This window comes from Astatotilapia calliptera, chromosome 9, assembly GCF_964374335.1.
Source record: "Astatotilapia calliptera chromosome 9, fAstCal68.1, whole genome shotgun sequence".
Taxonomy (NCBI): domain Eukaryota; kingdom Metazoa; phylum Chordata; class Actinopteri; order Cichliformes; family Cichlidae; genus Astatotilapia; species Astatotilapia calliptera.
This window is the reverse complement of record NC_137430.1, coordinates 19,203,151-19,228,779: the sequence shown is the minus strand read 5'-3', so window position 1 is coordinate 19,228,779 and position 25,629 is coordinate 19,203,151. Positions and strand designations below refer to the sequence as shown.

The window sequence follows — 25,629 nt, the reverse complement described above, 5'->3', positions numbered from 1 at the left end:
TGTTAAGTGGCTTGACAAGCAAAAAACAAAACAAAAACATTTCTCTGAAAATGAGTAAAAAAGCAACCAATTTCCAAAGAAATTTTCTGAAAGACTTTTAAAAAGCTTAAAGAACTAATGCTCAAGATTCACAAACGACTCGACTCAATCTCATAAGCATTTATTTACATGCAATAGTGCTCCAGCATGTGCAACCACAGAACAGCTACACTTTAAAAAGAAAAAAAAAAGGGAGTGTAGATTCAGGATCTCCTTCATTTTGATTGCAGATGTCTCTGTCAAAGACTAACACTTATGTACCGACCAGTGAGGGAGGAATAATACTGACACACCTGTCGCAGCAGCCTCACCTGGCAGTCTTTTGGTAACCAGCAAACAAGTAAACACAGAAATGGTTGCAGTATAAAGTTCAGCTTATCAATGACTGAGTTAAAGACATTTTCCAGAATCTCTCCCATTCAGTGATTTAAAAAAAATATACCAAAACAAAATAAATAAACTATACAATATATAATCTCTTGTACACTACTGAAACAATGATTTATGTTGCATACACTTGTTAATAGTTTGTTAATGACGAACAATGCATAATACATTTGTGTTACTGCTATACAGAAATGACCGAGAACGTGATATCGCAGAGCTAAACAGCACCTCGTGACAGCATCAGACTGGGTCCGATTGTGTTTCTGTCTAAAGCTAAGTACCTAAAAGGTCCAGACTAAGGATGGAGGAAGGCTGGGAAAGACATGATTGGTGGGGAGGGTTTAGTTGTGAAGTGCTGAACTGAGAGGAAGTCCCTGGAGACTCCAGACTCTTCTTCACACAAGGAATAAAGGTCTCAAATGCAGACAGACAAAAAGACAACATACTACTCCCTTTGTCCGTGACATAGCGTGAGGAGATCTATGAATAAAAAGTCACTTTCTTTTCAATATGAAAATAACCTTATATACAGTATAATCGGACACTTATGTACAAAAGCATAAATATATAAATATCTGTGATACAAAAATAAATATTTTCTCTCTTTTTGTTTACGGTTTATTTAAGTCTCTCATGCATCTGTCACGCTGGCCGTCCCCTCGTCCTCGGGGGACGCTTCATTTGGGAGGATGTTCACTTCCTGTATAGCTGCATCTTGGGATTGTGGCGTTGTGGCTGCTGAAGAGGATGTGGTGAAAATCCCTTCGTCCTCCAGAGAGAGAAGCGGGAAAGATGCCGGCTCTGCGGTAAAGAGAGAGGAATGGTGAGAAGATGACAGGAGGATTCAACAACAACACCAAAACAAAGGCATCCTTAAAAGATGCTCGTTTGGTTGATAATAAAAGAAGAACATTATGAGCAGATATTAATGGAGACATCCTCACATACTTGGAGCGATGTCCTCCGTTTTGTCTCCACCACAGAAGCCGCCATCACCTCCCGCGTCCTGTGAGTTTAAAAGCTGATGTGGGGAGTTGAGGAGCTGGAGAGTGGAGTCATCTGGAGAATAGCAGGAGTGCTCAGGATGATCAGGGCCACTGAAGAAAACAAGAAAAACATATTTATTAGACTTTTTTTTATTGTCCATACCAGTTGTGACGTTTGGGATGTTCAGCCAACAAATTTCTTCAACATTTATCCAGGTGTTCAGTTTAAATTCTTGAGCCTGTTGGTCAAAATTCAGTTTTCTTGCTCATCAAATCAGGACAAAAAGGTTTTTTTAATGTCACTAGTTCATATTGGTAGAATTATTTTACGGTGTTAGTCCAGTACATTAAAAAGTAAATAAGTGTTATAATGAAAACACACCTGGTAGAATAGTGGTAAACAGGCAGGTGTCCATTGGGCTGTTGCAGCAGCGTGTCACACTCCATATCACAATCCACACTATCCTGCACAGACAGACGAGCATACATTAAATATTCAAACAAAAACTCGTGGATAGTATAAAACCTAGTTTTGTTTTTGTTTTGTTTTTTTACCTGCTGGAGGCCAGGCAGGCAGTGCTTAGGTTTGCCATTTGGTGTGTATTCTCCGTTGGCGGGGTACACGCCATGTGGAGCAGTCATGTGAGTATCCAGCGGGCAGTGGCCCACTAATGCAAGTCCCTGAAGAGGAACCATGGTGTACTGACATGACGACACGGGGGCGGCCACAGCGGGGAAGCACATGTCGGTTGTTTGCTCTGAAATGAGGACAAAACAGGAATTACACGGATGTGGACGGGGAAGACGTTAATCCCTGTAAAGACTCGAGGAACGGCAAAGTACACTCACTCTGTTTGGCCCAAGCCCGCCACAGGCAGAAGGGGATGAAGGCGACAATAATGAAGACGAAGGCTCCCAGGACAACGCCAACTATGAGGTAGGGGAGGTCGCCGGGGCGAGGCACACCTACACCGGGCGGTTCATACCGAGGGTCAGTGGGAGTCTCTGATGGGAGAGGCTTTTGGGAGTTAGGACGAGCTGTAGAAAAAAGGAGAAAGAGGAAAAAATTTAACTATTAGCAAAGAAACTCTTTTGTAAAAGACAAGACCGACTGACTGCGACAAGCTTTCGCCAACAAGGCACCTCACCTTTTGTTTCAAGGATGACGACATTGCCAAATTCGCTCTCTCCCTTCTCGTTGAAGCTCTGCATCTTGATGTCGTAGGCGGTCTCGGGCTGCAGGTCCGTAATCGAGTGCCAGTATCTGTCCCCTTCCACCACATCCTTCTTATAGTCGCTGTCATTATCGCTGTCTGTCGGCCGGTAGTAGATGTAGAAACCGTAGATGGGCGTGTTGTTTACTGGAGTGTACTGTCGAGGGGGAGAATAAATCACATTATAAATCACTGCAAGCTTGTTTTTGAAATCCTCAATCTCCTTCTGGACACTCACCGTCCATTTGAGAATGATGGTGGTCTCGTTGATGGCCTCATTATAGGTAATGTAGGGTCCATCGACGGGGCGTTCGTGTGTTCTCCCGCCAACCACCGTGTATGCCTTGGAAGGGGCGCTGGGAGGACTGGAACCAATCACGTTCACCGCTACCACACGGAACTTATAGGACGTACCTACAGGGAGAGGAACGGGCATTGTTCATCTCTGGGATTACAACCAGCCAGTGGCGCTTTCCCATTGTTGTGCTGATTAATGAGGCTTGTTTTCACTTTACTGTCTGTTTTCTTTGAGCAAATGCGATGCTGTGCTGTGCTTTTGACTGATGGCAACAATTACTGAGATGATTGAAACAACACTCATTATGGTGATAAATTTTGCAGACCATGGGAATGTAATTATGTGGACATCATTGTTGTAATGATATGGTACGACATGTCCTACTGCTCCCCCCACCCCCACCGAGCCAGAGTAAACAGCTTTGAGCAACAACGCTACGGTTTTGAAAAGAGGGTGTGAAGATGGCTGACCTTTCTCCAGGCCCGTGATCTCCACGGAGAGTCGCGACGGGGGGATGTTCTCCACCGCCGTCACCCAGTCCTCTCCTGCCTTCTTCACCTTCTTGTACTCCACCCGAAACGACTGGATGGGGAAGCCGCGGTTACCGCGAGGAATCCAAGTCACGTACGCCGACGTCTCAGTCGCTGTGGAGACCGTGGGCTTGTCGGGGGCTTCGGGAGCTGAAGAAAAGCAGGGAAGAGTGTCAAATGGAAGCTACAAACAGGGACAATATACTCAAACTAGTGAGAGAAAGTTCAACAACGGTCACGTTCAGGACTTACTGGGAGCTCATCCTTCAGGGAACAGAAATGCAAGAGAAAGTGAGACTTGTTAGTGAAAGGAGAAGGTGAAACTGTATCTAGCTCTGTTCATAATCAAAGTAATAGATTTATTAGTATTGTTAATCAGAGAGGAGTTTGTCTCAGTAATACACAGGACTGTTGAGAGCTTACGAGAGAGGCTTGGTGAGGGGACAGAGGGAGTCTTTGGAGGATCATTTGACACTCCCAGATTTTTGCGACCTGTGGACAAAAGAGATAAGGCACCACATCATCTTAAAGAAATATACTCCAAGTCATTTTTAAAGGAAAGGACTGGTGTCACTTTCTGACTCCCTGAGTCTGAGAAGTCAAAAGTTAAGATGTGTTTAAAGCTGTCAAAATAATGATTACCTTAAAGTGCCTCAGTGTTTAGCAAACATGACTCAAAACGGAACAAATAAGGGAATTTCTTGGAGACTATTTTTTTACAGGCAGATTATGCAGCAGCACGCTGATGTGAACTGACCACAAGTACCCGGCATGAAAAAAAAAAAGCACCTGGCGCGAAGACTGAAGGAATCTAGTAGGATAACAGCTGTTGTTGTACCTTTGCCGGTTCTGAAGGTCATCATGGCTGGTTGTCCCAGCCCTGCACAGTTCTTGGCAGTCATCTCGACCTCATACAAGCTGTCCGGCTGCAGCTTGGATAGAGTCAGCTTATGGAGAGAGCCCGGGATACTGGTGGAGGTCCAGTCTGCAAGAAGTTCTCCCACCTGAGAGGCAGAGCAGGCTCAGTTACTAACACAAGAACACATGTGTGACTCTAAAAAGTTTAGACGATGAGCTTCTTGCAGTACCTTTCTGTATTTTATCATATACTCCAGTACAGGAGGTCCATGCTCGTGCCGCGGCTTCCAGGTGAGCTCATAATAGTCAGCCTTGCCTGTGCGTGGCTGACTGAGGATGATGGGGGCTTCTGCAGGCATGTACCCTGGAAATTCTGAGCAGTCTAGAGGCAACATGGCACCTGCAACCCCCGGCCTCACAGGCGGCTGCTCTCTCAGCACCTTGTCTGGGCTGAGCGGGCGGTAAATGGAAGGCAGCCTCCCTCGGGATAAAGTCCCTGTAACGAAACAAGAAGGATGACATCTAACATCTGTGAAATAAAAGAAAATCATCAACAAATTACCAAACTGAACCCACTCACCGGTTGATACGGTGATGAGGCGAGCGGAGGCCTGTGAGCTGCCCACCCCGTTCTCAGCCATGCACTGGTACAGCCCGTCATCCCGGGGGCCCACTTTGGAGATGCGCAGCCCCCGGGAGGTGAGGCGGTGGCGAGAAGACTGGGCGAGCGGCTGGGCGTTGTGGAGCCACATCACAGAGGGAGCGGGCTTACCGCGGGCCTGGCAGATGAAGCGCACCGTGTCGCCGTACACGACTTCCCGCTGCTGCAGCTCCACCATCACCTGAGGAGGCTCTGCAGGGAAACACACAAAGGAGAGAGGTGAGGAGGCCGACCTGAAACTCTGTGCATATGCATCTGTGTGGATCTAGGAAACATTTGACTATTTTCTGGTATTTGTAGACCAAACTACTAATCGAGGTAAACTTCGGCGCTTCGGTGAATACAATCGTTCACCAAAACACTTAATTGATCTCCTGATTCCTTAAGATTGCTTTACAAGTGCCAAAAATCTCCAATATTTACATTTTTATATAACTATTTTTGTCTCGCTAAACATCCAAACCCCAAAATGTTCTAACTATAGTGGAAATACTATGAGCTGGAAACAACATGGTTCGTGTTCTTGCTTGATAAGTGACTTAATCGATTCTGAAAACACAGTTGTAGTGTGTGTGTGTGTGTGTGTGTGTGTGTGTGTGTGTGTGTGTGTGTGTGTGTGTGTGTGTGTGTAAGGGGGTGTGTGGAGCCAGGCTGGGCCAGCTAGTTGATGGTTGGCTGCTTGTGAATGGGGGAAAAGACAGAGCTCATTACAGCTACAGCAGCACTCTGGCTTTAATTAGAGCCAGCTGCAGAGAGACGAGCCCACAATACATTCATACACAAACATGCACGCACACACACACACACAGAAAATCACTGTAAAAACAGTCATCCATAACCTAGACACACTCAATCAAGTCCTGGTGCAGAATAGAGAGCTCTGTCTCCACCAACTGTGTTGCAAAACACCGCCCACACTGCTCCTCTCTCACACACTCTGTACATACAGACCCCGTCTTGCCAGTCCGCCAAACAGGAGTCGATGTAATTATTAAATCCATGACACGGAAAAAACTTAAAACAAAACAAAAGTACCTTGTAGAGTCAAACAAAAAACACTTCATTTTACTCACCAAACACTTGGACGTCATAGAGCACCACGGCAGAGCTGGCCGAGCCGATGCCGTTGTCTGCCCCGCAAGCGTAAGTGCCCGAGTCTCCCTCGCCGACTGCATCGATAAGCAGGTTGCTAAGCAGGAAACGCGTGTTGTTGTGGAGACGCAGGTCCTGCCCGTCCTTTGCCCACGTGACCTGGGGAGTTGGGATGCCACTGGCCACACACTCCAGCACCAGCCGCTGGCCTTTAGTCACCATGATGGAGCGGGGTGCCGGCGGGTAAATGATCCGAGCCGCTTCTGATGTGGAGCCTGAAAGAATCGAGGCATTGTGCGCGTGAGCACCTACGAGTAAAATGCGTCCCCGCAAGACCAGAATGCCATGCTGAATGAGCAATAGTGACTCACGGCGTATGCGCAGACGATCAGCAGAGGTGGACGTTTTAACCTCCTGAGTGACGGGGTTGTAGGCAGCACACTTGTAGGGCCCCTCATCATCACGTGTGGCATTGGCTATCTGCAGGTTCCCTGATGGCATGATGAGGTAGTTCCCTGCAGGACCAAACAAAAACATAAGTCTGAGTGAGAGGGGTGCAGAAGAAAAGCAGAGAAAATAATCAGAAATACCACAGAGTCAAAGAGGAACCACAGAAAAACCGAGTCCATGTTGTGAAACAGCGTGGGTAATATGAGCCCTGTGTGCCATTCCAATACATAGCTGCACTTCCAGCTGAAGCCACAGAGTGGCACTGTCGAGTCTGACCCAAGTGAATGCTCTTCAACGTGGTATTCATTTCCTCACAGATAAGGTAGATATCAGTACCTACAGCTCCCAGGCATCATCAGCATACCAGCTACAAACCACTGGAGCTTTTCTTCTCTTCCAGGCAACTTAGAAGTAAATAGTTTGAAAAATAAACAACTGCATTCCCATGTTTCAACATTCTCCAGATAATGCCCTTATCGGTGGTTTTACGATGGGTCAGATAGCAGGATTATAGCATTCCGGTAAATTACGAAGATAGTATGGGAATTAAGGAGAGAGAGTGAATGCTATAAAAGATCTTGAGGGATTAAAGCAGCTGGTTACCTTTGGATGTTTCCAGCCACTCCTGTTTGACGCTGTAGCGAACCTGAGCCTTGGGCTGGCTTTCGGGGAGGTGACATTCAATAACAGCCGTGTTGCCTTCATCCACTTCGATCTCCTGCTGGTCATCGGGCTCAAAGTCCCGCAGCTCTAAAAAACAACAAAGACATGAGGAGAAAAGTCAGCGCCGTCTCATAGCTACAACACATTTCACCCTTCTTTCATCATCTTAATATGCAGTGTAAATCACGTCTAACTGCACATGTATACAGTCATTCCTCGGCTTCAGATGTACAAAACCGCAATATTCAGAGCAATAATAAGTGCTGTTCCCATGTTGGGTGTCTCTCATGTCAGTCCGACTTTGCTGTGTTGTAACCACATTCCCACAGCTTCTCTAATGTTCCCTCTTTTTGGAAAAAAAACTTCTACCTCCACTTCTTTCCCACTGCTCGTCTTTACGTGATCCGCTGAAATTCGCAGGAATTTTAGGAAAGCACTTCAAGCTAATTTTTCTGGTGTCAGTAACATTTGAGTAGGCCACATTAATCTTGTCAAACATTATACCGGGGGACTGGAGCCGGGTCAGATTCTGTGGGAAATGGTGGGAGTGGGGATTACCGGGGCCATGTGCTGTGACTGTGTCCCACAGACACACGGTCTGCACAGCATAGACACTTATCTGGCCCCCTGACCTTCTAAGCCCCCTGCCTGAGCGGCCTGGAGGCCTGGCATTGGGGGGAGGGGTCAAAGGGGAGAAAGCGCCATCCTATAGGGTTTCATTGCCATTTTATAGATTTGAAGCAGAGAGAACCTAACATGAGACAGAGAGAAGAAACAGGAGCAAAGAGAACAGCACAGGAGGGGAAAATAACACCCAAAGAAATTTGTCATTAAGGCGTCCAACAGTGAAATGAAAGATAAATAAAACTTCTCCAGGAACGTAATTAAACGTCTGCCAGCCTTTGTTGATTTATTCTTAACAAACACAGCCTCTCCATTCTTTCCAGAGCTGCTATAACTGGGGTGTTTTTCTTGGACCCGGCACACCGAGCTGCCCGTATGCACACACAGTCAGCTGATGAGTCTTTGTACACCTCTGTGCAGCAGCAACAGGAGTCCCGCGCGCACGTCTCTAAAAGGGGGCAGGGATAGCTCAGTAGGTAAAGTGGTCGCCCCATGATCGGAAGGTCGGCGGTTCGAATCCACTTAACGGCTACCCTGAGGTACCCCTGAGCAAGGTACCGTCCCTACACACTGCTCCCCGGGCGCCTGCTTAGTGGGCTGCCCACTGCTTCACTGAGTGAATGGGTCAAATGCAGAGAAAAACAAGTAATTTCCCCATGGGGATCAATAAAGTATCCATTATTATTATTATTATTATTAATTCAATAAGCAAAGTTTAGTTAACAGTATCTATTGATAGGGGCTTTAAAGTGATTTACTAAAAGCACTGCGGGCAGTCGATTTATCCACCACGCACGCTGGATCTGCCCCCTCTGCAGGCGCCTGGGGGAGCTTTAATAGGCGTAATGGGGGAGATTGTCTAACACGCACGCACACATTAACAACAAACACACAACACAACCCTATGCCTGTGTCAGCTCTTATTCTGAAAGATGAGAATCCCAGCCAGGACATGTCAAGCTTAGCGGGGTGTGTTGAAGGGGAAAAAACCTCAAGGATAGGCCGTGTGGCGCTCCATTTGCAAAATCAATCAGGTGCTGTTTTTACAGACACCCCTTCCCCCACCTCATATCTCCCCACTCCACCTTCCTCCTCCTTCTCTTGGCTGTTTCTCCCAAATTCCTTCATATACACCTTTTAACGCCCCCTCTCACAACTCTACTGCCCCGCATTCTTCACAGGAAAAAGAAAAATCCCCTCACGGGTGCCTCTCAGGTGTGCACGCGAGCGCGCGCATGTGATGTTTCTTGTGAGTGCATCCTGCATGGATGGAGGATTGATGGCATTCATAAAGTGAAGCAGACCTCCCGCACCACGGCTGCTTGGCAGGGCGAGAAGGAGCGAGAGAGAGACAGTACATTCATCATCTTTATGTGCAGCAGCAACAGGAGTCCCGCGCGCACGTCTCTGAATTATAACACGTTATAGCAACGTGTTGTGCGTTCACGTTGTGCAGATACATGTTTCTACGGCAAAAAAAAAAAAAAAAAAAAAGGAGGAGGGTGATTGTCTGCACAAGAATTCAAGCGGGGGAGCTTTTAAGTGATGCCAAGAAGACGCAGATTTTTCGGAGTCGGATAGTGTGGAGGGTCTGGAGTCAACGTATCCTGATCACAAAAAAAAACATGTGCGTACAACTAAGAGGGCTCACAAGGAAAGGCAAGCACGTACACACTCCCCACGGAGCAGTTCCTTAGGCGGTTTGGGGGTGGCCGAGGAGAAGCAGTTATTAAATTAAAGAGGCTTTTTTGGGAAGGCGGGGCGAACAGACTGGCTCCACATGTGGTTGTCCCAGTGTGATTCATCCACTATTGGAGCAATCAATAACTTTTAATGCCTTTGTAGCTACAGCCTCTGGAGAAAACCCAAAGAAAAATAAGAGCGAGAGAGGTGAAGATGACAAAAAGAGGAGGATGAGGAGGAGAAAGAGAGAGAGGGAGACGGCGATAATGAAAGGAGGCGAGCTGAGAGAAAGTGACAGGGTGAAGAGTGAAAAACGTGCGAGGGGAAATGCGTGTGAAGATGATTGTGGAGGGATCCGAGGAGGCAGAGAATGTGACACCACGTCTCGTCTCGTGTCAGGATCTTGTCTCGACTGGCCTAAAAACAGCTTCCAGTTTCTGCAGCCGCATACATCACATCCCTACGCGTAAAACAATACTGGTAAAAGCACCCTCCCCACCCCCCTAGCTAATGGTGTGCTCTGCTGGGGCGTATACCTATATCCTCTGTCCACTCTTATCTCCACTCAGCCCTCAGCACAATTACGGGGCCATAACTTCTGGCGAGTCCTGCTGTCGGGCACTGCAGTGAGGAATGTGGTGTTGTGGGGAAAGCAAAGGGCCAATGAAGGTAGGGGGGCCTCCAAGCTAAGTCCTGCTGGTCCCCTTTCCTCCCCCCCACTTGCTCAGACTGGCCCCTGGGTCCCCTTCATTCCTCCAGCTCAGGTTTCACAGTTTCAGGCCCCCTTTTCAGTCCCACAATGGATATCAAATACAACACCGTACACTAGCAAAGCACTAAAAACGTCAGCATGGGGAATCATTTATTTTAACACTATTAAATTGACGCAGCTGTTTTTTGTCTGAGTACACAGAAGAAAAACTGCCTGACTGTGCAGAGTTAATCCACTTATTACTGATGTGCAACAGATTCTCACTGGAAGGACCAAAGCTGCAGTAGGTTTATATTTTTTTTCTCCCCAAAACCACAAGTAGTGGAAAAGTACGAGGTTTACAGTGATGTACTGGTAAAGGTTTAAAGCAAACAAATGCCGCCCCTTCACTGCTTTTGTTCTACTTAGAGAGAGAGAAAGAAAAAAAGTCCAACGCGTTCTTTGGATATTCTGACAAACCAAAAAGGGGCCCCTTTGTTTGTGTTTATTTGTCACAGCTTCGTGTGGGTGGCTACTCACTGGCAGCAGTGACGTTAGCAGGCACACTGGCTAGGGCTCCGGCGCTGGTGCTGGCCACACACTGGTATCTGCCAAGAGTCTGATTGGAGAGAACTGGGATGAACAGGCTGCTGGGCCTCAGCACTACACCCAAATCTCCGTCTACCAGCTCATGGCCGTTGAGGCGCCAGCTGATGTTGGCGGAGGCGGGACGGGCACTGCAATGCAGGGTGACGCTGCCTCCCAGCTTCTGCACCACGGATGTGGGCTCTTCGTTGAACGCCGGCACCTCGTCTGAGGAAACGATTAACAACAAGGATTCAGATGCAAATTAGAAACTCTTCATGTGAGCATGCGTATAAAAGATATTTACACGTCGGGGAACTGATATGTATGTTTGCCATCATTTCTTTTCTTGATTAGTTGGAAATCCAAAGCAAAGTTTGACGTGATTAAACCACAAAATTTCCTACAACAGACCAAGAAAAGCAGCAAATTCCCAGACAAATGTTTGGCTTCTTTGGTTGCAAATTTTGCTTGAATCAGTGAATGAGCTAATCGCCGTGGCTCCACATACAATACTTGCATTATTTTTAGTGGCAAGAACAGCTCATGCACACTATTCCCGCCTTCCAATTTCTTTCAAATAAACTGCTGTACCTGCTGCCAGACACATAACATCTCACTCGCTGTGCCTCAGCCAGAATATTTTGTCCCTGGCAAGGACTTACTGTGCATCAGGTGTGTAAAGGCACTCAGTAACTGAGGGTAGAGTGAGGTAGAAAACTGCCACAGCAAATTGTGACTGAGGGCATGAAGACAGATGGATGGAAAAAGGAAACATTTTCATTATTACGTTGCTTACTGTTAATACACAGAGAGAGGAAATAGGCACTGGGATTACAGTGAGAGTGGGGTCCAGTACTTCACAAGCTAATGTTGTTTACTCACCGGTGAGTGAAGCGCCGCTCTGCAGGCAGCACAGCAGTACTGCGCCAAGAGCGCACAACACTGGAGCCCTTCTCTTTTTCATCCACGGAGTCCAGTCTTGCTTTCCAGACATCTTCCATACACTACCCCCTGAAACACACAACAACAGGAGGTGGTTAGAAAGGTCACGTACAGACTCTGAGCAAAACAGGCTTTAGTCAGTTTGTTTCAGTCAAACCTGACTGAAGCAAACAGGCAGAACTGCACCGAGACACGCATCCTCCATCTAAACAGCGCGCAGCTCCCTCTGATTGAATTTTACTTGTATACACACGTGCACGAACAGGCGGCCGCTAACGAAACACAAGCCAGGCGAGGCGGCGCGCTCAGCAGAAAAACTCCAGACACAAATAAAGTCTTTCTTTTCTGTCAGCCCCCATCTCACCGTTGACCCCATCCCCTCCCGCTGCGCCCGCACCCATCCAGCCCACGCTCATCAAAGGGGCGCCCTCATTCTGCGTGCCGTAACCCGACCCCTCCACCTTCCTGCTCAGGTGTAACCGATACAGGTAGAGCGGTATGAAGAGAGGGAAGAAGATAGAGGAGAAGGCTAAAACACACAGGCTGCTTTCAAGAGTTTGGACAAAGAGCAACTAATGAGAGGTAGTAGAAGGGAGGGAGGTACAGGGTGGAAATGTATATATATCCTAGAAGTAAGGAGTGAGGATAAGATGGATACTTAAAATACAAATAGAGAAGTTGCTGGTAATGGTTAGTCTATTAACGGTTAATATAGAAAGAGGGGAGCTTTTCTCTCTCTCCCCTTGCTGCCAAGTTTCCCAAATTCTTTCCTGTCAGGTTAAACTAACAACTTCCCGTCAGGATGAGGAGGGTGGTCCTGCAAAACTAAATCTCCCCTTTCTCCCCACTCACTCGCTCTCTCCCTCACATGCACGCATGTCCTCGAACATACAACGGTCCCGTGAGGAACCTGCAGAAGTGGAAGCGGCACGCAACTTTGAACATGCATTTTTGTTCTGAGCTTAATAAGGCAAAGGGGATGATTACTGAAGCCTGCCTGCACACCAACGCGCTCACACACAGAGAAGGGTCCCAAGGCAGGACAGTAAGAGAATGGAAACTTTTACAGTGCACCTTCATCATCTAATGGTAGCAGTGAAGAAAAAAAGATTATATATAAGTTTGGCTGCCTGGCACATGAAAACGAGCAGAGCGGTAGGGTGATGGAAAAGCAGCTGCAACAGCTCCACAAGGCCACACATCACTCTCTGCTCCGTTTTAATTGCACATTATGAATGTGTAAACAATTTCAGATGACTAATTCTCGTGCCATCAACAGCAACAAAGCAGCGCTCTGCGTGGAAAAGACAGCGTGGCGCAGTAATGATTAGTCAGCCCCGTAATGAATCGAGTTTATTTACACCAAGAAACAGAACTTTTTTCTCTTTTTTTAAAGCTGCTAAACGCTCCAGTGTTCCAGTTGTTTTTGTATGCTTCCTGCTGGGTGTTGGATTTTAAGATGCTACAACCCCCGCAAAAGCAAAAGGGAACTGGATTTGAGTGGTAACTCTACATAATGCTATTAGCACTGATGCAAAATTTGTATTAATACCCTGTTAGACAAAAACTCCAATCACTGATTTCTCTAGATTCACACATGTGTAGACCTTCTGTTTATCTCTCATTGTGACAAGCCCTCAAGAATGAGGATAACCCTTAGTGTCAGCCCTACATACATGTACAGTTTCATTTAATCACTCATCCACACAAAGTGGCTCATCAGTAGCGGGCTCACTCTGTAAACAAACAGCATGCTACTGTGGGGACCAGGAGGGAGCAGAGCTGAAGGCCTGTGGCTTCTGTGGCTGGTCACTATATGGACACAACTCAGTACAGCTGCCCATAAAAAACACCTACATCTCTGTGGAGCACCTGTCCCGACTGTAAGAGTCACTAACCATAAACCAACTACACGCACAGCGGGACACGCTACCTCAGCGCGTAGCCCTCCCATATGTCCGATTTCTCATTCTTTTCAAAATAAAAGCACTAGCAATCAGACGAAGGACAGAGCTTTGTTGCAAAGGCACCTCGTACAATATCACTCCCTTAAAAAAAGAGCCCTGCTTCTCTGAGTGTGTCTGTTGGTCTGATTCATTAGCGAGCTGGGTCCTGTGTTTGCTTAGCGGATACCCTGCGTCAAGATGAAGAGTTGCCCTGACATCCATGTCCAACTTTTTCCATCACTCCTTCCCAGAGAAGCCAGAGAGGGAAAGAGGAGCCTCCCACGCATCAGTGACACTGATAAAAAACAGAGCACACACACACAGACAGCTCCCCTAAATTAAAAGCAGTGTGCATGTGCACTGGTGTGTCTGTTTGTGCGCACATATGCCTGTGACTGTTTTGTTACAGCCCTACCCCATGAGGAACGACGCCGCATGGCAAACACATTGTGCGAACAGCTTTGCGGTATATGAGACATACTTTAGTGACAGTGCAAGAGAGGGAACTCTGTGAACTGTTCAAATCTGCCAGTCCCACTGAACAAGTATGACTAGAGTGGAACCATTTCTGTAGTCACAGTAAGGACCTGAAACTCGACTCGCTACAGTTTTGATGTAGACCAGTAAAAGAGACAGCAAACGATGACAGCGCTGTGATTTTTAGATTTTGGGTAGCTGTTTTAATATTTATCTTTTGGGTAATATAGCTATTTTTTAGTTCAATTAAGGATTTTGTTCATTTAAGTATTGAAATAAAAAAAGTCTAAACTTGCTGACATTATTGAAAGATTTTCAACCTACCCCTGCAACAGGTGGGCCTCCATGCAACATATGCATTAAATAAAATGTGAAAAATCAACTTTTTATAAGCATAATTGTGCATATACACTGCTACAGATCCATATTAAACAGAGTTTCTGCAGGATTTCTTCTATCAGATCCATTCTTGTGGTTTCAGCAGGTTTAGATTTTCCTACCCTCCCTCAGTGCCTTCATGTTCCCTTTGAAATTTAGGGAGGAAAAAAAAAAAGACTTTGATGCTTATTACATCTATAAAGGTGTCAATAGAGAAAACGTTTTAATGGCACATATCCATGTATTGCACAAAAAATCCTTTCCAGACAGTTCTGTTCAAACCCTTTAAACTCATCTTGGTTTATCGTGATTAAAAAGTTCATTTTCATGGGAGGAGTTTTTAAGGGATTATCTTCGACTGCTGTGGTATTTTAATGGTCATCTCAGGGAGATCTTAAAGGTGTCTTGACTTGCAATTTGCTGTGAACACTTAATAACTTGCCTTCAGGACTAAGGAGTGATCACCTTAATAGTACGATTAAACATTTCTATCCAGGTGGGAGTGTCCTCAGGGGCAGAAACATATGAAAAATTATGAATGTAATTGTATGATGGCCAACCTTTTACAAAGTGCTTTCATCATATCACAAATGAGGGAATATGTTTTGGAAGAATTACATTCCATCCCTCCAGTAGAGTTACCATGCGGTGGACCAACACCATTGGTTACTGGACACAGATAGCTGTGGACAGCCAAACTAGCAATATACCATTTTTGTGTCCTCATGGTGTCCGCCTTGAATAGGCATCCATTCTTTGTGTCCTTGTTGTGCAGCATCTGCAAGGTCACGAAAAATTGGCAAGCACACGGATGTCTGCTCAGAGTCACGTGTTCGCCCTCGGATACCTAAATAAGCGTCACTTGAATTAAAACGGATGTTGGCCCATTTTGCATACTCTGAAACCAGAAGAAGAAGCTACTCTGTGCGGGTTCTTACTCCAACACCTGTTTGGAGAGGGCGAGGAGAAAGCACAAACAGCAGGCAGTGAGAGGTTGTGGCGGTGGTGTGCAGGCATGCATCACGAGCTGTAGGTATGCCGGTGTCTCATATGCCGTTGTGGGGCAGAGACACTTGACAGAAGTTCATTGTGAGCGTGCTAAGTAAAGACACCGGGGCCCCCGTTCTCCTGGGCCACTGCCGGTCCCATTGTGCCCCTGCCTCTGTGGATAAATTCATTTTGACAACCCTGCTAATTGGATAAAACCCGACTGGAGCCTCCTCCCCGAGCTCTCACATTCCATCTGCTTTCTAGCACGGAGAAGACGAACAGGAGAGAGAGGAGGCAGTGAAGGGGTATCAGGGTAGTAACTTCTCGTGAGGAGCTGAGCTGTTGAATATTTATCACCTCCCCAAAGTCCCCTCTTGCGCTCCCTCCTCCTCCCCCAGTTTTTACGTCTTTTTACAACCCGTGCGCTCCCCTCCACCCCACCCTATCCTCCCTTAAGGTTCTCCAAACACCACAAAGCCCCCCCTTTAGATAAACACATGCGGTGTCAAGTGTTAGGAGTGCCGGGGGTTCAACTGCCCCGCTCGGGCCCGCAGCCCACAATGCCACGCCGCATAGCTGTCATGCGGGAGGCCGGTTGCCCCTGGCGACGCTAACAGGCAGAACGCACCTTAATAGAGTGGAGAGTCATTGTAAAGCAGTGAGCCGGTGCACAGACAAAGACCCCGCAGACCCCTGGAGAAAGGGGAGACGCTACTCTGAAGGGTCCGGGGAAGAGCTGATGGGCCCTGCTCAATGACCAAAGAGAAGATGGAGGGTGGGGTGGGGGGGTGCTCAATGACCAAGAGGTTTCTGTAGTGGTGTGTGGAGAGTTTGTGGAGGCAGAGAGGAGGAGAGAGAGTTCGGTGCCTTTAAAGACTGATGTGAGCTGGGTGAAGGGGGTTTTATGGATGCAGGGGTAGGTGGGTGGGTGGAGAGGTTGACTGAGAAAGCTGAACAGCGACTCAAATTAATAGAGAGGATGTCAACTGGCAGGCGAGCAGGAGGAGAGAGCAGAGCCTCATCAATGAGCGGCTGTGTTCGAGGGAGCGTGTGTGAGAGCGTCGCTGAATGTCTCAACATATTTTCTCCTCATTCTGTCAATCTGTTGGCTGGCCTCTTAGCCTGGCCGGGGTTTTGGTGCTGAGTAAAGGAGGAGGACGCGCATGGTCCAACACAACCACATCCGGTTTACCATTAGACCATCACACAGGGCAACTACATAAAAGATGAGAAGGGGATTTTTATTCCAACAAATTCTCAAGAAAACACTGAGACAGGCGTCACATGTTAGCTGCTGGTCAATGACTTCCTTGTTCTGTTAAACCTAGAGTCCAACACCTAAAGATTTTCACCCAAAAGCTACATGGATTATTGACTAACCCGATTAACCAACTTTAGAAAGTCATTTATAGTTTCCTAAACCCCCAAAAAGACAGAATCAAAAGTCTTGTTTTGTCGAACTCGCAGTTTGAAAGCAAAAATATTTTTACTTCATTTTCTGCAATAATAAAAGGGAGAGAGGGAGCACATGCTGACACTGGAGATGCCAGCGTTAAACCAGCTAGTTTTGCAGATTATTCACTTAGCTGTTTCCGCACTAACTCTGCACATGGATTTTTTTTTTGGTCACCCAAAACGTCAAAACTCAAATATGTACATATAATCTGAATAGAACTGGGCAGAAATACATGCGGTTTTGTGTTAGTTACTTTAGTATTAATGCGTGTACCTCTGGATGTTGCCCATCTCTACTATAATGCAGATAATGCAAAAACTGAAGCGGACAACCTCCGTTGTTTTCCCTTCTGCCAACTCAACACCAAAACTTGGCAGAGTCTAAGTCTAAAAATCGATTCCCACCTCTCTTTCCACTCCCCCGCAGACAAGAGGACATTATGGAGTCCCCTTTGGCATAAAAATGCTGCCCAACAGGTGGAGAGGGGGCCAGCTCAAATCCTCCACTCAAAACATCACTCGTTCTCATGCCACAAAAATTACACATCAAAAGCATCCCTAACGAGGTTGAGAACCTACCCCCTCCTCCTTCATAATACGCTCTCTCAAACACACACGCACGCTTCACAAAGTATTAACGAGCTATACGCCCGTCCAAGCCCTCCTTCACCCCCTCCCCAAACCGACACTAACGAGCTACAGTGCGTCTCGGGGATTAACGAGAGGGATCTGGACAGGCCTGCCATGTAGAGGAGGGGGCGTTCTAATCAATTAGGCACTGAAGCATTTGCATAATTTAGATAACGAAGCCGAATTAACCACGGAGAGCTAATTATGGTGCCATGGTGAGCACATCCACCCACATTCTTCTGCCTGGTGTGGGATGCCAGCGTGCCCACCAAGGCCATGGGAACAGGGCTGGATCATAGAGGCTTCCTGGGGAGTTAGTTAGACCTGGAAGGATGGGAGCGAGGAAGAAAGGAGTAGAAAAGATAGAATACCAGGGTTAGGAAGACAAAAGAATAGAGAAAGATGTACAGAAGAACAGGAAGAAGGACACTGAGACCATTCCATATTCTTACTCCATATTAATAAGGAATAGTATCCATTATTGTTATGGAATAAGGATATGGAGAATGATTAAGATAGAAAGCTAGAAGAACAGAAAGATGGATAGAAACAGATGATAGAATTAAGGATACAAAAGCAAATAGAAGCATAGCAAAAATGTTAGAAAGATAGACGGCAGGATACAAGGACAGAAGGATGGATATAAAAAAGGATGATAGAAATAATTTTTTTTTAAAAAGAATAGAAGGATGCCAAGAAGGAAAGGAGGACCGATAGAAAAAAGGATAATACCCAGGATTTCACAGTACTCATCGCACAAACACACACACGCGCGCATGCAGTTACATATTTCATTTACCCACAACCATTCTCTCCTTGCACAAGAAGCACACACACTCAGTGACACATAAGCAAGCAATCACACAAACTCCTATTACATGGTAAAAGTATACTCACAGAGGCACATAAATATGCAGACCTCAGGAAGTTTTTCCAACACCAAATGTCAACACGCTAAAAAACAGGCTACCACTTATCCCAAGCCCGAGAAATAAAACGCACGCACGCCGCGGCATTCACGCATGCCAATATAGACTTTCATAGCTGTACGTATATGCAGCCTGCTCTTTGTGTGTTCCTGCGGCGCTGGGAGAGAGGGGAGGGAGAGAGGAGGGATACGGGGTGGGTTAAAGGGGGCCCCCCAACTCTTTTGGCAGCTCATGCATCAGAGTGAATGGAACCAATTATAAATCAAGAGCAATTTCTCCCCATTATTCAGCAGGAACCGGGAGGGGGGGGGGACTGGCCCTACAACTCTCAGTGGGAGATGAAGGAAGGAAGAGAAAAGCAGAGCGGGTGAAATATTATATGAAAAACAGATACGAGGAGGCATTAGGAAATTGAGATAAGGTGGGGGGGTGACAGAAAGAGAGATGAGGGAATGGAGAAAGACTGTAAAGTTAGAAGGAGCAGGCCAAATGAGAAGGTTATAGGAAAAAACAGACATGAGGATGAATTGGGAAATGGATAAGAGGCAGGAACGTGAAGAGAAGGCGATGGGTTCGGCTGCGTCAACTGAGTTTGAGATGGTGCAATAGCGCCTGACAGCCTAGCTCATGGTTATCGAGTGAAAGCTGCTGCATCTCAAAGACATTCTTGGGAAGGGAAACAGCTGGAGGAGGCTCTTTTCAAAGAGAGCTCTCAGTTTCAGGAGCAGGATTTGTGAGACGCAGTAAAGCAGAGCTACCATTTGTCCTGTCACTCAAGGCCACGGATGTGCATTATCCTGCATAAAATAAAAACCTCATACAGATACAATTTGGACAGCAGACAGAGCCGCGCTGTCGATGGAAAATTCCAGCACTGATAACCTCAGGGGCCCAATACCTCACTAATCTGGTGCCCAGTGATTTATTCTGTTGAATCATGTCTTCTCCTGCCAGTCTGACATTCTTCGATGATGAGTTCTTGCTCTCTGGGGCAACACTTTAAATCTGATTATTGGTTGTAGCTCTGGGATACAACCCAGATTCCAGCTTTTTTTTTTTGTTGTTGCCGCTTTTATTGATCTATAACACAAGCTGGAGAAAAGAATACAACGCACTTATTATTCCAGCGTGCGTGCAGGCTCAGCGCGCCACACTCAGCGAGCCCGCACGCAAAAGGTGAGAAACTTAAGGAAACCAACGAAAGGGAGGAAACTTTTCCAACTGAGTGCATGAAAGAGAGCAGAAAGAGCAGGAACGTGACTGCGAGGCTTAAACCGAGCGGTTCCAGTCAGAATGCAATCTTAAGCATGTGTGTGAATGATCTATTAGAGCGTCTGGGTTGCTTTTGGCTCGTAATAACACCCCCCTAATCTTTGTCCAAATATCTGCTTTGCACACACAGGACTATTTGTCTGCACACACACACAGCTTTCTTACCAGAGTCTGGAGTTGATCAATGATCTAACAACACTCATACCGCACTCTCAATGTGCATTTGTGTGTGTGTGTTTGTGTAAGAGAGCGAGAATGAGAGTACGCCCTGGGTAACTTCATTATCCAATCAAGAACTTTTACTTTAAGCAGATCAACTCAACTAGTTTAAAGGCTTTGGATAATCTCTATAAAGCTGTTAAGACACTGGCTGTTTTTAATATACATATATGTGTATAAACTGAACACAGACGTGCAGATATGGTTTTGCAAACGTAGCCTAAAAGCGGGCTTCTGTAATGGAAAAAGCTGAACAACCATCTCTTGTTCAACAGACTTTTTCCCTTTCTTTCATTGCATCTAATTTATCTTCATTCCTTCTTCAATAATCTGCTTGATCACAGCCAAATTAGCATCTCCAACACTGTCAAAACTTTCTAGTTCCCCCCTTTTCTTTTTTTCGCCCACCTCCCTCCTCACATTCCTCTCTCCCTCTCACTCTGTGGTCCTGGCTGACAGGATCAAGAGAACAGAGGTATGCAGCCCCAGGGGAGGTGCCTAGACCCCGGCCACCTGCCAGTCCAGGTGTCCCTCTTTGGTTATCTGATGTCTGACTGGACACAGAAACCCTCCTGAGGGAACGAGGCTCAAGTCCAAGCTTCCAATCTGTCAGTGCGGGAGGACTAATGCACCGTATGTCAACAGGCCAATAATGTCTGGCAGTGGAAAATGAGGCAGCCTTATTTGGCAATGAGTGTGTTCCTCGCTCGTTTATGAAAAGTACATTAACCCAGAAAAACATCTGCTGAAATTATCAAGTAAACTAGTCACACTTCTCTCTCTCTCAAGTCTTTAGTAACCCTTTTTCTAATGCACTAATCTCAAAACCACCACGCAGGTGACAAGTAATACATTCCAGTGCAAGGAGATGATCTTGATGGGAGGGTAGCTACCACACACACACACACACACACACACACACACACACACACACACACACACACACACACACACACACGCAAAGGCCTACAGATTCTCTCTGCAGGCTGTTATGACTGCATGAGCGTACCTGCTGTCAGAGATGAAAGCGTGCCCCCAGGATGGAGCTTTTTCTTCTTCACCTTTGTCAATTAACACGGATGTTACACCCACTACAACAATGGCCCACTACAACAATGGGTGCTTTTCAGAACCACAGTGAGAAACTTTTGGCTCCCAAAACCCGAGCGCGAGCGCACAGCGGTCCTTATGGATCTGCTGGCTATTCGCAATCTTGAAATGCATCTTTAAAATCCATTTATGTCTGCAGACTTTGATTTAAACCCAGATGTGAAAACACTCCCGGCTGCATGAGGGGTTAGTTAAAGCCTGTCCTCTTTGCCTTCATATCTTACATCATACCTCAACATGGCAAAGTCAATTTGGAAGCAAAGCTAAGATACGAGTGAGAAACTCTATTTCTGTTGGCGGCAGACCCAAATCCACACAGTAACTTTTCCTCACAGGCTATAACACATACGAAAGCTCAGCTCCTATAGGATGGATGAAAACTATCCAGCAACAGGCAAAATAGGGGAAAACTGTCTGTCTGGCAGGTAACCAAGATCAATGAAATTTAATTTCACTGAAGAAAAAGAAGGTTCTGCTGGTAACAGCCACATGAAACTGTAACCGAAAGACAATAAAGCAAGCTTCCTGTCCATATAGTCTTCATTCGCAGTCCTAAAAATGTAAAAAAAAAAAAAAAAAGAAGAAGAAAAGCAACTTAATAGGAACATTGTATGGTTTTTTTTAACATTAATTACAGTGTAATACACATATTATAGAGGCTTGAAACTAGAGATGGACCGATCCGATATTACGTATCGGTATCGGTCCGATACTGACCTAAATTACTGGATCGGATATCGGAGAAAAATAAAAAATGTAATCCGATCCATTAAATATCACGAAAGCACCTCACAAAACTTGCAACACGCCGTAACTCACCTCAGAACGTCGGAGCAGTATGCATCACGTGATAGAGCCGCTGTGGCATGCGGGACCTGTCGGTGGTCTGGATAGCATTTGGAGCTTCGCTAGCAACCCGGCATTTCATCTCCGACAAAGTTATCCCCGAGAGAAGTAAAGCAAGTGTGTAAGTCCATCTCTGAATGTTTGTAAAGCATTCCCGCGTTAAGCTTAACGAGCGACTGCCTCTTGCTCTCCGGCTGCTACTTCAATCGTGAAACTGCTAATGATCAGCTGATCGGCTTTTCTGTCGCGAGTCTGTCTCTCGTTTGTTTTTGGTCCACTTTGCGCCAGAAAGAGGAAACCAGCGGCTGAACAACAGCAGCACGTTTAAGCTTGATAAGCTGTTGTTACAATTTATTTAATATTACTTTCTACACCAGGATCTTTTTCTACGTAGCTGACGGCTGCTAACTGTGCAGGGGCGGATCTAGCAAAGTTTAGCCAGGGGGGCCGATAGGGCATTAACTGTGAAAAGGGGGCACAAAGACATACTTTTCTTTCTTATTCTCATTTAAAATGTCTAGCTTTTAATAAATAATTATCTGACACCCAAAGTTTTAATTATATGTAAAATGAATAGAAGTCAATTACTGTATATAGTGACTATTAAGTCTAATATATATATCCTAGTAAGCTATAGTACTTTTTCCTTTGGGAAGGTACCATCTGTGCAGTCTGCAATTTTGTTGAAGAAAGATGTTGAATCTATTTAATATTTCTTGAAAAATAATTGATTTCTGTGCATTTTTTTTCACACTGCATCAAATTAAGGTTGATTACGTTGATTAAGCATCATGAGGTGGAGCATGAGGGGTGGTTCCCTATTTTTTAGTTATTTATTTTTGTTGTTGCTGGGAGTTGGAACCCTATTAGTTAGGTTGCTTAATATTTACGCTAAGTACTCTTTAAAATACCAGAATAGGGAGGATGGTGTAGGTCTAAGTTTATTAGATTGATCAGTATTGCTGAACTATGAAATATTTTTTTTGTATACAGGTATAACAGAATAGCTTTAGTGTAGTTGTTGTTTTAAACTTGAGTATGAACTTGCAGACTTGCAAAATGCAGCAAGATATTTTAAAAAACAGTTTTGTTGATTAAAAAACACTATATCGGATTCATATCGGTATCGGCAGATATCCAAATTTATGATATCGGTATCGGACATAAAAAAGTGGTATCGTGCCATCTCTACTTGAAACATGCCTGTGGTGCAGCATAATACATTGAGTCTGCTTTACTGTATGAAAGCATGTTAGTCTTCATTTACGAACCATCTACAAATGAGAAATGGCACCGCCTTGAGAAACATAACCAAAAACTTTTGAAAATGTAGTTTGGTATCAGAAGACTTATTTCTAAGAACTTATTTCGTATTTCTGTGAGAAATATCTGAAATGTTTGCTCAAAAATGTGTTCTCCCATCTTTAACACGTGGTTCGTGTTCACAAGTCAATAATGGTATGATGGTATTTAAACTTTTATGGGGAAATAAACTGTTTGAAAATGATAGTTTCTGCCCACAGTAGCAGCAGCTCCAATATTTTTGCTTAGTATTGCACAAGATTGATTAGCAACTCCCATAATTGTCCCCCCCCCCCCCATTCCCCACATCAGCAATCAAAGGGGCCAAAGCCCTGTGAGAAACAGGCAGATAATCAGACAGGAATCATTTAGTTCAGCTTTGATCCACCCGCCTGCCAGAGATGATCAACAAAAACAACAAACCCTGCTACCAAACAAGAGGCTCCTTTTTTACTGAGACCAATTAATTCGCCCAGAAGCTGTGCGCCTAATTGGAGGAGGCCAGGCCATTCGTTTCGACTTTTAATCCAAGTGACATTGATTCAGCGGGAACAATCGGGCCCTCTTGTCTGATGCCATGTCTGTCACTGAATCGCGAAGCCGTCCTCCATGCAAGGCAGTGGAGGCTAAATGTAGACTAATCCAAATAACAAAACGACACCTGGGGTTGGAAACTCGAGCCCCTGCGGCTGTTTCTGCAGGCCTCCATCCGCCTCCTCTCCACCCCTTACCTCCTTTCCCTCCACCCTGGGAGCCTTCACGGTGATGCAGCCTTTGGCCAGCGCTCAAAACTCGGGTGGGGGGATCAAGACGAACATTTAGTCATTAAATCAGACCTGGATGAGGGGAAGGCATCAGGGGAGACTCTCCTGACAGCGAGGCAGGATGCAGGGTTTCTCACCAACAGAGGTGCCAGTTTACTGGAGGCTTTAATGAGGTTAGTCTGACACCAGGACTTTGGTTTGGGGGTGAGAGGGAGTGAGTGGGACTCCACTCAGGTAGCAGTGTTTGGGTTTGTTGATGACAGCAGAAACATACAATCTGGTCGGGGCTTTTTTTGAGCACTTGGAGGAGGGTTGTGGGAAAAAAATAGAAGATTGCGGTCTAATGCGTAAACGTAACCAAACTGTTATGTTAAGATCCAACAACTTTGATAGCACTACATAAACTTCAGGGGGAGGGAAGGGGCAGGATTTTTAAAGATGGCTAAGCAGCACCGTAAAAAAAGAAATTAATTATTTATAAGAACTCTGAGAATTGGCTCTCGTTCTTTCTACTTCCTTACAAATCTACTCATCGGAGGTCACTGCTCACCCGCTTTTCTATACCTCACCACAACGATGCTGAGCATGAGGGTGATGTTGATGATATGGGGTAAATCTGGCAGAGCTCACCATGTCTGTCTCCTGTTACCCTATGGGAGCGACTATAGGCTGCGGCCTGCAAAACGTAGACACGTTTTCCCAAAGAAAAACGCAAGTATACCTAAACACACAGCCGTGAATCTCCGCGACGTGTTACGAGAGGTCCGTAGCTCTTCATAAACACGCATCGTGGTGAAATAGTCGCCAGAAAAGTGGGGGAAAACTTTGGGGGAAAATACGGACGCGAGACCAATCAGGGCGCAGGCTAAGTCCGAAACCAAAGTCAAATTTTTCCTTTTTTATATAAAAAGCAACTTCAAATCCAAAATCTGACCTCGAGGTGCGTCCCAATAATGCACGTCTGTGTCACGGGAACTTTGTAGCAGAGTTTTTGTGGATCATAAGGCTGGAGAAAGCGGAGGAAAAAAGCAAAACAAATGCGGCTATCGAAGCAGAGACGCCAGCATGAACGAACTAGTGATCAAACACCAAGAGTCGCACATTTCTCTGAAACAGAGTCACGGATGAGCCGGTGAAGTGCCCACAAGAGTGGGAAAACACGCAACATAGCCGATACGTTCATGTATAAAACTGTAACAACAGCGTAAAAAACACGGAGCGCACGAAGCGGTCAAACTTACCAAAACTGCACTGCTCGGCGCTCGCACCTCGTTTTAACCAGGCGATCTTCTCTTCGCGTCTCTCCTGCGTTTAAGTCCCCCAAGGAAAAAAAAACACAACAGTTTTCGCTTCTCTTTTCCCTCTAAAGCCTTTGCTGCTTTAGTAATTTACTGCGATGCCACCGACATTTTCTTCGGCTCCCCCAAGTTCTCACATTGAAAGGCCGTTTTTGGATGACTGAGCTCTCAAACAATTCTCCCTTTTGCGACGCCTTTTCGGGTCCTCCCACTTCCCAAGCAGGAGGAGGGATCTGAACAATAGGGACTGGCTCCCAAACTCCCAGAGCTGGGTAGGTACTGCACCGCCGTTTGCCCCTACAGAGCG

At 45.9% G+C, this 25,629-nt stretch overlaps 1 protein-coding gene across 3 annotated transcripts; it reads right to left on the bottom strand.

Moving 5' to 3' along the window:
• Window positions 1-144: 144 nt before the first annotated feature.
• Window positions 145-25,533, bottom strand: boc (BOC cell adhesion associated, oncogene regulated). 3 transcript variants are annotated; one of them, XM_080306504.1, is made up of 18 exons: window positions 25,266-25,533; window positions 11,647-11,775; window positions 10,717-10,989; window positions 7,119-7,265; window positions 6,437-6,580; window positions 6,047-6,340; window positions 4,893-5,165; window positions 4,543-4,808; window positions 4,293-4,458; window positions 3,878-3,946; window positions 3,395-3,604; window positions 2,865-3,040; window positions 2,561-2,783; window positions 2,262-2,450; window positions 1,968-2,170; window positions 1,795-1,877; window positions 1,375-1,523; window positions 145-1,227 (listed from the first exon to the last, which is right to left on the bottom strand). In XM_080306504.1, exons 2-18 carry the CDS (start codon window positions 11,756-11,758, stop codon window positions 1,058-1,060), a joined length of 3,147 nt encoding a protein of 1,048 aa, XP_080162630.1. In that variant the 5' UTR covers window positions 11,759-11,775; window positions 25,266-25,533; the 3' UTR covers window positions 145-1,057. The 3 variants fall into 3 exon arrangements, with proteins under 3 accessions (XP_080162630.1, XP_080162631.1, XP_026035368.1); XM_080306505.1 differs by lacking the exon at window positions 25,266-25,533 and adding an exon at window positions 18,480-18,605 and having other exon boundaries at window positions 1,371-1,523; XM_026179583.2 differs by lacking the exon at window positions 25,266-25,533 and adding an exon at window positions 18,480-18,603.
• Window positions 25,534-25,629: the final 96 nt, after the last annotated feature.